We start from the raw sequence: 13,582 nt of genomic DNA on the forward strand, positions 1-13,582 counted from the left end.
ACAGCATTGCTTCCTAGAAGACTTGGTCTAGCTGCAGAGCAGAGCAATTGGAGACAAGAGCGACATGAAATGGTCACACATAACTTCCAGAAGACGCTAGGGATTATTCTTGCTTGACTTACTGAGCTTAGCAGTTTAGTGCTACAAGTATTTAAAAAATTAATGCCGCTGGATGAGCATTATGATATGACTGCAGGCCCAGTTGTCAAGGCAGCTCTCTGCTTTTAAATGTAAGGGTAGTGTAGAGCACCAAAAAACTGCTGTTATTTAATTCATTTGAGCATTTGGAGAAAGTTCACTTTCCCTTTCTTACATCGTAGCACAAAGCCGTACCCAGAGCTGCCCATTGAAAAGCATTTTTAAAAATAAGCAAAAAGACTTAGCTATTTAAGAAAATAGCTAAGCAGACATTGGCATACGTGAAAGGATTTGCAAACTGGAGGTGCCAGGGACAGCAACCAATAATTATCTGAGGCATTTAAACAAGGAGAATATCTTTAGAAGTAGCTCTGAGAAGTGGCCAGACCTATGCTTCCCTCTGCTCTGGCACAATAAAGAAACTGCAAAAGCTGCATTAGCCTCGAACAAAGTGCTTTCTCAACAGATGTTTATAAACAGAATGTCAGAAATTTGTTTGACAAGAACTACCCATTCCCCCGCTGGAAAAACATAATGCCCTTTTCACTGCTATGCTTGTAGTAAAAGAAAATAAATAAAATTCTAGCAGAAAGGCTAAGACTTCCAGAAATTTGGCAGGCAACTTGTTGCACTTTGCAGTGAATGCTTCCCAAGGGAAGTTTTACTTCTGGTCTGGAAAACAAGCTGTGCAAAGGTGTGGGACCATACCAGACACTTTCCTCAGGATTCGCAGGCTGATATACGTGGTCTCTTTTCCAAATAAAGAGAACTCATTTGGGGAGGTCTCAACATATCTGAAATTTCTTCCGTCCAATTTTTATGCTCAGGATAAAAAAAAAGAAAAAAAAATTCAGCTCATAAAACAACAAGCCACAGAAGGGCCACATGAAATCTGCTTTCTAAACAGTCGCTGCTTCAAGTGAGATGCTCGCTGCACCCATTTTCTTCTCGGCTCCTAAACGGAAAGCTATTTTCAAGCATGACTACACAGCATCTTAGCACAGCCAACACACACTCACTGTACATCAGCCCGCCCTTGGCCAACATGCCCAGCTTCCCACCCTTCTGGTGGCAGCCTAGGTTCAAACCTCATGCTGAATGTTTGAGTCATCCTGCGTGCCTTTACGGCCCATTAGCTTCCATTTGTGATGGACCAAGTTTCTCTCCAGCTGTAGTTAGCCTAGCTGCTAATTGCCCCAGCATTTGAAAACATTCCACGTAAAAATCAATACCAAGAATAAAACTTTTGAACCTCTACAGACACGCTGGAATTTCACCCACTTTGTAGTCGCAGATCCCAAGAAGATCAAAAGAAAATAACCATGGCTCTTGCCCTTGCTCATTTTGGTTGTGATAAAAATGCTTTTCCTTGCATTTAGTAACACAGGCCAGGCCACGCTGGATTAAGTTAATTGTGAAGAAAATGATCCTCCTACCAAGAAATGCAACGTGGCAAAAAGCAGTGCGAATTCACCATAGACCATTCCATTCTTGCTTTGAAAGAGCAGTCTGAAGTCAAGATAACTTATTCATCATGCCCATCCAAACTTTCACGTCCCTTGAAGTTGCCAACAACCAGACCGTTTAATGTGAAATGCTGTGCTGGCTTGTTTTCAGATGTGGACATCTGTGGCTTGGAAAATTCAAACAGGTAGATAATAGTCACAACTTAAAATCCCTGTACATCTACACTGAATCTAAGGGTTGTATTGTGTACCGTTTGTAAACACAACAGGAAAATAAAAGCTAAGCTACAGAATGCAGCTGAAGGAAAGGATGAACAACAGTTCAAAACTACCAGAGTTCTGTGTTTGTGCATAGAAGCATTTCAGAGAGACCTTAGATGATGCAATTTAACTAACACAACCAAACAAGAAATCTTGAAGTAGTACATCTGCTTTTAAAGGAGAGAAAATTATAAAATAAAATTAAAAAAAAAAAAAGAGAGAAAGAAAGAAAGAAGCTGCAGACATAAGATTATCCTGTCAGTTCTACAACTTGCACTGCTCACTGTGGAAGTCTTAATACAAATCCTCATGTCATCCACTTCCAGCCTTCCTCACAAATACGGCACGGAAGTTACCTAGGAAAATACCACCAACAGTGTGCGACAAACTCCAATAGCTAAGTACCCAGAATCAGCGGGGCTTAAGGGTCATCTCAGCCTCAGAAAGATTTGGTAAGAGCATTGATTTTCCCACAGTGTGCGAACAACTAAGTTGTTTCCCTCAGACAACTTCCCAACCGAGGCATCACCACTACTGGATGCAATACCTGTGCTGGTAAGCAGCAGAGTGATGCAAAAGAGAGGTTTGCACTACTTGTGGAGGAAAAAAAGAAATGTTGTAGTTGTTACTGAGCAGCTATGACTCTGACTTCCCAATATGTATAACTAAAACCACGGAAGGGTCTTAAAGGCTGCCGTTAATTAACACAACTGTCCAGGTGAAACCAGGCTGTAGAGCACAGCCCATTATAAATGTTCCAAAATTAATACAGAATTGGACCCCACATGATTTCAGTAAACCAAATTTTTCCCAATGCTTTTAAGTCTAGTTATCTAGACTGATCAATGAACTGGGTTTTAAACTGATTAGGTTTTTACGCAGCTGCTCCCCAACTCTTTCAAGTCAGGCAGATGCTATAACAGAAATGAAATTACATCCTCCTTTTGCTGCTGTTCCAAAACTTTAGTCCTCTGATGACTTCAGATTACCTCCGCATGCAGAAATACCCACAGCTCCATGGGAAATGAATCTAACACACATATTTTTTCCCCCAAAACAATGATACTACTCTGCTTGTAGTCACCAATAGTGTTTTATTAACCTGATATTCCTTGCGATTCTTTGCACAGAGTAACTAATTGCCAAGCACTTCGATATTTCAGGGCCTCTTACAAGCACCAGGTCACCGTTTAAAAGTTTACTGGCACAAACGTCAACCTGTGAAACTTGCCAGATATTTCAAAAGTGAAAGAAATGCCCCAAACACAGGTGAAACTTGTGTCTTTAGGATTCAGGAAAATTGTAGCACAACCTCTGCTACCTAGAGCTTCGCACTACTGCTGACCATCGAGCCTGTACCGGGACACTGCAGCATCAAACTGCATGGAGGATCTCTCTTCCCTGCTATATCTGACCGGCTTAGCTTTTAATACCATATACCCAAAGGCTAAAGAGATTACAGAATCAGCGTGTAATAGAAATCATAGCAACTGAATTAGCTTAGCACGATGAAATTGCACACTACCCCATGCGGTGCATAAAAGAACGTGCGAGTTCATAAGAGGCCTAACGAGGAAAAAGTAGGGCATGGAGAATGAAGATATTTTAATAGACTGATAGTAAATGACATCTTTTGTATTTATCTTGGAGGTCTTTCAGCAGGGAAACTACTGCCTTGCAGTGGATCTAGACAAAAGTTAAAACCAATAAAGGTAAATCCAATAATCCACCCACCCTACAGCGTCCCTGTTCGGCTCTGGGAACATTATTTGCAAATGCAAACAGCTACAGTGCACCACTCTCCAATGGAAACGTTTCAAAAACATAAGTCCCTGTAGAAGAGGGTACAAGCTCCTTTTTACTCCTATTTTTCCTGCTCACCAGAATGCCTTCCCCCCACCCTCAAACTAGAATCTCACTTTCAGAACCGCACGCAGCATTTGTTTCGCTTTGAAGTCTGTGAGTAGGCGCTGCAAGTTCTCCATGGCATCCCGAGCTCTGCCTGCGCCCACGGAGCAGACAGACAGACAGACACCGCGGTGAGATCTGCCGGCCCCACTGACCCTGCTCACGTTTGTGTATTTTTTTCCATGGCCTCACAGTTGCCCTACTGTGTAAGCTTACTGATGGGGAACATCTTACTGAAGATCCGCTGATCCTGCTTTTACCAGAAAGGTGGTAGGTACTTCATACGAAATGCATTTTACTTAGAGAAGTCCACAGCATAGCTTTCATCCCTGAATACCCTAAACCCAGCCAATGTCAGTTCTGTTTGGATGCATCTGATAAGAAACTGCCCCTCTTGGAAAGGATAACCACTTTGAGTTGGCTGCCAAAAGGCACTTTTATCATACCTAAACCACAAGACACAGATGATGTCTCTCAGGTAGGAGATCTGGCAGCTTTTGCCATTCAGCTGCATTCACCAGGGGTTCTGGTTCCCTGAAAATCCCTCAGGATGTTCATAAAAAGATCCCACGAAGATCCTCATGTAAAGATAGAAACTGAACGCCCTTCCAATTAAATCAGCTTCATACATACATATACACGCACAGAGCACGTCTCAGCGTTTTGTCAGGTGCTGTAGCAACTGGTGCAGTTCAGAATTACCAATGAGAGGAAAAAAATCTGGCTGTTTACAGCAGAGCCAGAAACAAGAAAGAAAAAAAAAAAGAGTCAGGCCTGTTCTGGTGCCTGGCTCCACAGAAGGCTGGGGACGTACGGTTGGGCGTGTGCCATAAACCCAGTAAGTGTCTTTTATCAAAAGCTTGAAGAGCAAAAGGACAGGGCAGCTTTTCCCGACTGCACAGCACAGCACTGGCCATCTCGCAACCACCCAATAGCAAATGGGCACATTTTGTTCTGTGGCATCAAAGGAAGAAATACAGCTCTGTGACTGCCGAGTCCTTAGCGTCTCGGTGGAGAAAAAGAAAAAAAAAGAAAAGAAAAAAAAAAACAAACACATTAAACAGTAGAAAGGCTCAGGTGAGCACAGGGAAATCAGTGTAAACAGCTCGCATTTTCCCTGGTGACTCTACGATCATACGAGCTAGAATCTTACTTTAAGAGGCAAGGCAAAATTACCAGAGAGCAATGACACTGAAATCTCAGATGAAGGTGACCTATTTTTGAGGATCCCTGACCTTAACACGCTGTTTGGCATTTACCTAAATGAACTGAGCAATCTTAGTACAGAGTTTAAAATAAGTCCTTTATTGAGAGCTTAAACTCGCCCATACAGCTTGACTAACAAAACAAACAAACAAAAAACAGACAAAAAGAAAGTCAGGAAGAATAGCAGAAAAAGCTGACAGAGCAGCTACACGCAGACAATACAGGAAAGCTTATAAAAGGCAAAACCGCCCAAAAATTTTCAGCTGAAAATCTTGTCAAGAATACTTAGTTTTTACAACAAATACAGCTTTGTTGTTGTTGTTGTTGTTGTTGTGTGTGTGTTTGGTTTTGGTTTTAACTCCAAAAACAGGGAAGGAGTAGAGAACAGCCAGAAAGCACAATGGTCTCCATGACCTTTTCCAAGCTGGAAATTCAGAGTCAAACCTCAGTTCTGCCTTACCGAGACCAGAAACAAAGTTTATTTTCCATAGTTATATTCCCTAATCAAAAAGCCGATATTCCTCTTTCTATTTCTCTGTCAAAAATACTAAGTATAATTTTTATTCCAGGAGAAATAACTAGGAAACTGCCATGTTTTTAAAGAACAGAATTCTTTTTCTTTAGCCAGCATTTCTGAAGATCCCTCCAAATAACTCCAGTTACCATTCCTAATGGGCATTAACTGGAATTACTGTACGTACCCATCGCTTTTCCATCAACCTCCACTTTTCTGAGCGATTTTATCAACTGCCACATTTGACAGCAAACATCCTACAGAATTATAACCTGCTATCACTGATTTAAAAAGTAATTGGTGGGTCAAGTATTGCAAACAAAATACAGCAGGGTATGCTTTGAGATTTGTGTGTGGGTGTAACAGGCAGAAGCTCAAGAATTGTGTTAGCAGCGTATTTGCAGATACCGCTGCCCGACGCACGGCAAGCCCTGGCATACTTACCCATCTGGCTGGCAAGGCAGTGGCTGTTCAGAGAGCAGACACCAGTTCAGCCTTCTCAGGGGTACTTAGTGACGTCACCTCTCAGAAATACGACGTGACACATCTATCAGCATCCGAAACAGACTCGCCAGTGACTAACACCATAATTAGCAAAACCTCAGCTGACCCCAGGGAAAGTCTCCAGGGGCAGAAAAAGATTTCAAGCACGATACCCACCCATTTCGTTCATTATGTTATTCCTACTACTTTTTCAGCACATAGTGGGTAAAATAATTTTAACCAACTGTTTAAAACCATTTTTCTATTCTCTATAATGACAACACAGTGAGGGGCTCCTCCAGTCTAGATATCACCTGACAGCAAAGAGAAATCAAGCCCCTGTGCAGTGACACTGAACAGTGCTCAGAAGAACTCCCAGTCCACGGCTACTCCCGGTTACTGCACGGTACAACCTGCGTTACCTTGAAGTAGCCTGTGGCCTGCTAGCAAAGCACCACAAACGTGTTACCTGTACGCCTCAACAGCATCACTGCAAATGAGGACTAACATGAGTTAGCATTTGGTTAATCAGTACGGATTACATACCAAAAAAATAAGAGCATAATATCCAGCTTCCCGTTAGATGGGATGTCATGTAGGGATCGCATGAACATTGATGATTTTCACTTCTTTCAATCATTCAGCAAACAATAGAGGATTTTTTTTTTTTTTTTTTAAAAAAGGCAAAATTCATTAGACATACAGAAATGAATTACTCATACATATCTCTGCAATCTAAAGTGAAATACCTTTTGCAACATGCTGGCCATTTAAACGTCAATTCTTCATGTCCCATTCAGTTACTTACCTAAAAAAAAAAAAAAAAAAAAAAGAAAAAATCCATTAGTTTTCCATGTTCTCAAATCTATCGTCAATGCAAAACCTTGTTCTCCACTCTTCCCCAGCAAATTTTCAGTAGTTATAAATTAGGTAAGACTATTAGGGTAATGGGTTCTGGTTATATCATTAGTTTAGATGACATGTTTTCACTTCTGCTTCAGCTAAGCATTCATTAATTGAATTTAAGAACTTTCTTTCCTTATTATTGCTTCTTTCTTCCCCAGTAATGATATCTAAATAAAAGCTTCTTGATGCCCTCAATAATTTGATTTCCACATTCTATTTACTCTGGGAAAAAAAAAAAGTCATAACTGCAATTGCAGTAATGGAAATATAAATGGAAATATAAAATATTCAGCAGAAGTACCCTAACATCATACTCAGTACAGAAACAGATGTTTGTGCAACTTCTTAACAGCAGTGGGGAAGAAAAAAAGAGAAAAAAACCAGCAGGTTTTGAATGTACCAGAGCACAGAACAGCAGACCACGAGACTCTAGCTGACAGACAGCTATGAATTCAGGTACAGTCTCCATAGGATCCATATTTCAGCCATGGATTTCCTTCATGGTTCTGTCGTTATTTTCTGTGACCTTGACCCACTTCATCGCTTTACTTTTACAATGGTAAAGTATGTTTTTTGCCCAGGTCCCTTGAGGCTCTGGATATTAAAAAAGAGTATACAGCAGTAGGTACTGCTACCTGCCTGAGCAACTAGTTACTAACGAGCACGTAGAAAAGAGCTTGCTGTCAACTATGCTCAAGTCTTCACTCGCTCCCTGTTCAATGATTTCATCCCCCTCATCAGCCAGCCCTTCCTTTTCCTCTCAAGACATCAAAATCATTTCCGAAGTTGATGCTGTTCTCTTGCTTTTACCATATATCATTTTAGAAGGGAATGACTGTATTCAAAGCTTTGCAAGACTTCAAATTCATTAATGACAACCATGTCAACGCTCAGGAATAGCCAAAAATTGTATTTAAGTGATTAAGTTGAACGCATTTCAAAGGAGTGAAATTGTACGTTGTGTTTGTCCAAACGATCAGATCAGTCCATTCTGCAGCCCTGTTATTCTCCGCACTGTACCGAAGCGATTTTGGTTACTCACAACATTAACTAGTGTCCTAAAACACTTTTTAGAAATTACAAAGCATAACAACTCGGTAGAACAGACAGCTTCTGGATAGTACTTTGCAACACCAGCAAGCAAAAAGCAGCAGCAGGAGAGCTGGACCCACCAACACGCGTTTTTTGCCAAGGGGAATTCATGCTCGGGTCCTGCCCCCAACACTTCAAAATGGTGAGTTGGTTTCCAAACTCATAGAACAGGGCTTGGAATGAAGGGACTTAATTTTGTTTTCTTAAGGTTTTTGAATGCTTTCTTGCTCTGTGAGGATTGTGCCTTTCAGGCTTTTTTCTTAAGTACGAAGGCATAAAGATGTAGCTCAAAATCAGAACTTGAAACAGTCACGTATGCACGTACCCGTGGGGAGAAGATCTGCAACATTTCTATTGACAATGAGACCAAATCCCAGCAAAGCAAAAACTAACAGCTAACAGCACTGCTAAACGCACTTTGCCTCCAGGTGACACAGTCCGTACAAGCCCCCAAAGCAGTACGTGCACACAGCTCTCCTCCCCACGAACACGGTTCCTGATACCATTGCAGCCTGCCTCTGTTCTCGGCCAGCCCTTTCAGCACTCCTGCAGAGCAGGCAGGCACAAGGGCCGAACCTGCGAGGTGTCCCAGCCTCCTCATCCTGCCAGGACTGAGCACCCCGAAGGGAAAGGCCTCCAGAACAGCCCCAGCCCCCGGATTGCACCCAAACGACCATTTTTGACGTATGCTGGCTTTTCAGATGTTTTCTTAACCGGCACAGCCAGTCGAGAACGATGAGGGATGTACCGAGCTCCCCCAGCAGCTACATAGCGTTGGCATTCAGGTAACCTCCCCCCAGTGTCTGTAACACATACCCGCACCCTTCCCACCGTTATGCTCACACAAGCTTCCCGAAACGAATCAGAAGGAGCTCACTTTTGCACATGGCCTGCTCCCACGGAGCAGAGCGAACAGGCTCACCACGAGCTCTGCCTGCTCCCTACTATTTCAGGCTGAAGCTGGGAGGCTGCCAGCGGCAGACACCTACTGCACAAGCTCTGCTGCTTCCACCTCCTGTCAGCCGGCTCTGGGATGCCTCGGAACGAGCACGGTGCTTTTTCCTTGGCAGAACTCATTTTACCCTCTTTCAAACGAGAAAATGTTGGTTCCTCTGGTTCACATGCACGCACATGTTTCGTCTTTTCCAAGAGAAAAGAAGTGCCAGCTACAATCCGTACCTCTTCAGGGAGTAAGGCCATGTCTGAATGCGTAACGCTGCTGCACTTGAACTACAAGGTGCAGGTAGCTGCGTTCAGACCACACTCCTTTCTGCCTCTGCCTCTACCATAACTACTCAGTGCACTAGAGGCACCTCCCAGCACTTGGATTAAATCTGCCAGTGCTTGGGTTTGGTTTTTATTCCTTCCCTTCTCAAGGGGGAGCACAGTTCTCACGGTTTGCAAGAAAACAAATTAATCCTGTTTATCGCAGGTGCTTTCACTGCTAGCTCTCCTACAGTTATTTGCAATAATTACCCAAATACCTTTTCCACGGATAATTTGGAGTGGTAAGAATAAACCTGAGGGTCTACTTTTTGCAGTGTCTTGTTTGCAGATTAAGAAGTCAGGAGAGTCCCCGTAAGGGCGGGGGGGGGGGGAGCATTAAACTTCAAGTGCCACAGCCAGACCTTCCTTTTTGTGAGGGGAAAACAAAATCCTTGTCCTTTGCCATTTTACAAGTGGCGTGCCGACGGATTGCCTGGGGTTACACGAGAAGAGTCACAATCACCAGAAGCAGCCCTTGTTGTGCACGAAGGGCACCCCCCAGCAGCGCACATCCTCGAGCTGTCCTCCCACGGAGCTGCAGACCCCACGCACTGCACTCGGATGAGGTGTGGTTTCTCTTGTAAGGGTGAAAGGTATTTATATGGGAAACAGCGAGCGGACCCCAAATGAGGTGAATCTTACACCGATAATGCATCCCATACCTTTTTCTTTCCCCTTGTAACATCCTCCATTTGCACCTCAGCAACCTGAGCCGATTGAGATGCAATGACTCGGGAATTGCCTAGCACAGCCCCGAGATGCAAGCGGTCAGCCTCCAGCCTCCGTCAGTGAGGAGCAGGCCAGGGGCAAGCTGACGGCGGACCTGCTGGCGGGCAGGAGCTGCTCACCGCTCCCACCCTCCTGCCTCAGGTATCCCCAGCTTTGCACCTGGCAAGAGCTCGAGCTTGACCTGTGAGAATAACCCAGCTCTGGAAAGTCCTTAATACACGATTAAATGCGGTATGTGCAGACACTGGGAACTGGCACTTAGAAGAGAAAGCAACATTTATTGGTTTGGGGAGAGAGGACGCATACCACGTGTGTCAAAGCAGGGAAAGCAGGGAAGAAATCTGAGTGAAAACTACAATCAGGCCCCAGAAACGCTACTGCACACAGCAGGCACGGCTTTCTGCCTCTCCAACATCAACAGCAACGAGAAAAATGGCATCCAAAGGAGAAATAATGACACCCACGTTAGGAGCAGGTGTCACGGTGCCACTTTTACCCATGGCACGCACTGAGCCTGGTCTGGGAGCAGGACGAAGACGCGATAGTTAGCGTGAATCGGGAGGAAGGCGGTACGGCAGCTCAACCGCCGAGCTTCCCAAGGAATAGGATTAGCACTAATGGATGAAGCTGTCTCCTGTCTGCCTCACAATTAGAGGTGATCCTCCAAAAGCACTGTCCGGGATTAGATCAACCGGCAATTAGCGACATAAATAGCTACGGGACTGAAATCGTAGTTCTCCTGCCACCGCAGAGGACTGCAGACTGAAGTCACTCAGTCTGAATCCACGTGCTGCCCTTTGCTCGGTGAACAGAGACAAAGCCTCCCTCCTGCACCGCGAGGCTCACGAGGGGGCAGCCACCTTCACCCTGCCCGCCCCACGGGGCAGCAGCAGCTGGTGAAGCACTGCAGGCCCCGCAGCGACCCCACAGCACCTCAGCTCGTGCATCCCGTGGCCAAGTGATCGTGTCCTGCGGCCTCTTTGCACTTCTCGTTACAACACATCCTTGCATCTGCTTGGAGAGCCTCGTGCACAGAGGGACCACGGCAGGGGCTGTGTGCTTAGAGCTAACGCTGCACGTGGCCCCCGGGACAGAGAGGAGAGGTGATGAGGTGGGACAGGTGATCAGCCTAACAGCATTTTCCTGGTTTTGGAGACTTGGGTGTCAACCTAGGTGAAAAGAAACCTCAAAAGGGAAACTTGGGGTGAAGGTATCCAAGCAAGAGAGTGAAAAACACACACGGGAAACCGTTGGTGATGGGAGGCAGAAGGAAAGAGATAAAGCAAACTCAAGAGTGAGACGTTCTGAGATAGAAAAGAAGTCAAGAACGTGCGAGCAGAGTCACTCACTAAGCGCAGCACATGAACACGTGGGATAGGCGTGCACACATCTCCTTCCAAAGCTGCAGGCAAACAGGCAGTGCTGGTGCCAGCCAGGGAGAGAGAAGGCCAGCGGGAGCAGGGCAGCCCGGCAGGATGCAGGAGAGGCTGCAGAGGGCCCAGGTGCTCAAGCTGCAGGCATTCACTGCACTCCTGTGTCTCCCTGCCCCTTGCTTGGTCTTACTCTTGCCCTAGCTGATAGGAAAGGAACAAACTGTGGGCCTAACAAAACTAAAGCTGGTAAGATCCTAACTAAGTCTTGTTCTGTCCCCCATCCAAGCTCATAGTGGTTAAAATCCACACCTGGCTACCACCCCTAACAACATACGAAATGCTAAACCCCACAGAGCAGCTAACATCGGATACAGCTCTCACTTTGCATCCTTGATACCATTTTTCACTGTTTTACATGATGCAACTGATGCATTAAAATGAATTTAATCGGGTTTTCTGCTTTTCAAACCCACTGCCTCCGCACGCTCCACTTCAAGAGCTCCGAAGCCAGCTTCCTTTTTTCTGTCGGAAAGTTTCAGCACGCTGGCAGGGCACTGAGTCACCAGGGTCACGGCGAGGGAGAACAAGCGCAGCCTTTGTGCGCCGTCCCTGGACCACGGGGAGCTCGACTGGCAGACGCAGTGCAGTTTGGGGCAGGATCAATTGCACAAAATGCGCGACAATAAAAGCGCCGAGAGCATGAACTCCTTCACGGTGACAGAGGCTCTCCAAGCCCAAGGCTCTTCTGAATGTTTTCAGCAAAAGAATTCCTTTAGAAAAAAAAAAAAAAAAAAAAAAAAAAGGACTGAGTTCTTCTTTGCTCTAATGCTTGGCTGGAGCTTGAACACTAGAGCCCAGTTCTGAAACTCTTAGAAACCATCGGCATGTCTGTAAAACCAGCAACTGCATCTACACAGTAGCTTACCCTCTCTTCCTAACCCTAAGAATCACAAAAGATATTTCAGTAGTTTTTAAATTGCTTAAACCCACCGTGTACTTATAGCTGACTACCTAGTAATATGAAATTAAATTGAGATTATGAAATTAAATTCTATATTACAGCAAATCAATGGCTTGCAAATTCTGATTAAATCTTAGTGGAGGGGTGGCAACCCAGTACACTTCTATTTTTATATACATATTACGTTATAACAGTGTTGTGTAGCTGGTTTCATTCACCATGGTATCATCAGTCTTCCTAAAAGCACTGAAGAGCAGAAGTCTAACATCTGGCTCCGAGGTGCCTACTGAATAAAATCTAAGCATTAATAGCAAAGTAATCTACTTAATCCTTTGGGGAAATGGAGATAGGCTATTTCTGCTCCTCCAACAGAAAGAACAAGCAAGAGAATAGCTCTCGACATCCTCTCCAGAGCAGCTCTCAGAGTTTTCCTGCCATCCCACCTTTTTGCTAACTGGCACATGGAGAGGCCATTTGAACTTTTGGCTCCTCACTTAGAGCTATACTTCAATTGATTTCACATTTGCATAATTTTAAATCTACACATTGAACAAAAAAACGGTGTTACGAAAACCCTAGGAACTATTTGCTACATGCTGTACTGATACCAACCATGATGAGACGTCTGTTCTGATGCCTTACTGAAGGACCAAAACATATAGGGCTGGTATTTTGTAGTGGTGATGGAAGGAGCTCTGGAAAACCCTGGAAGCGATAATGATGCAGTAATGACAGTCCATGATAAAGGGGAAAATGGAGTCCATAAAGGGTGAAACAGAAGAGTAGATAAAATTATTTGTGGTGTGCTACAGAAGTGAAATGTTACTACAAAAGCCTAATTTTGGTAGAGACAAGAGACAGCGCATTCATCAAAACTGAAGTTTGAACAAGAGCCGTGAAGACGATCAAAAAAGCATGTGCTAAAAATGTCCTGTGGGAAAAATCAGGAAGAGCTGGGTGTTGGTTGTGCAACTGGGTTAAACCCATCCGAGCCCAGGCTGACACTGCAGGAGGCGCACCCACAGCCACGTCCCTCCAGCTCCCCCATCTCAAGATGCTGGAGACCCCGCGTTGTAAATACCTTAATGCCTGCTACAGGTTCTGGCTCCCCACATTATGCGATGCCCGGTTTTGGAAGATCTACAGAAGACACCTACGCAAAGCTGGCAGCTACTCCTCAGCTCGTTACATCTTCTGACCTTAAAACATGAGAAACTAAAATGTGTAATTTTTTCAAAGGACAGCGACAGATCTCCTTCATTGCCACACTGATAACCAT

General features: G+C 44.5%; 1 protein-coding gene across 16 annotated transcripts in view; it reads right to left on the bottom strand.

Annotated features, from left to right (window-relative positions):
• ANK2 (ankyrin 2) overlaps positions 1-13,582 on the bottom strand; it is a 336,396-nt gene that overhangs the window by 281,240 nt on the left and 41,574 nt on the right. The window contains exon 2 of one of the 16 annotated variants that reach the window (XM_082759103.1): positions 6,726-6,784. The exons of the other annotated variants lie outside the window; for them this stretch is intronic. Within the exon in view, the coding sequence (XP_082615229.1) occupies positions 6,726-6,746 (21 nt within the window). The 5' untranslated portion in view covers positions 6,747-6,784. The remainder of the gene's footprint in view (positions 1-6,725; positions 6,785-13,582) is intronic. 16 annotated transcript variants of the gene reach the window in all.

This window comes from Aythya marila, assembly GCF_965140915.1.
Source record: "Aythya marila genome assembly, chromosome: 4".
Lineage (NCBI taxonomy): Eukaryota > Metazoa > Chordata > Aves > Anseriformes > Anatidae > Aythya > Aythya marila.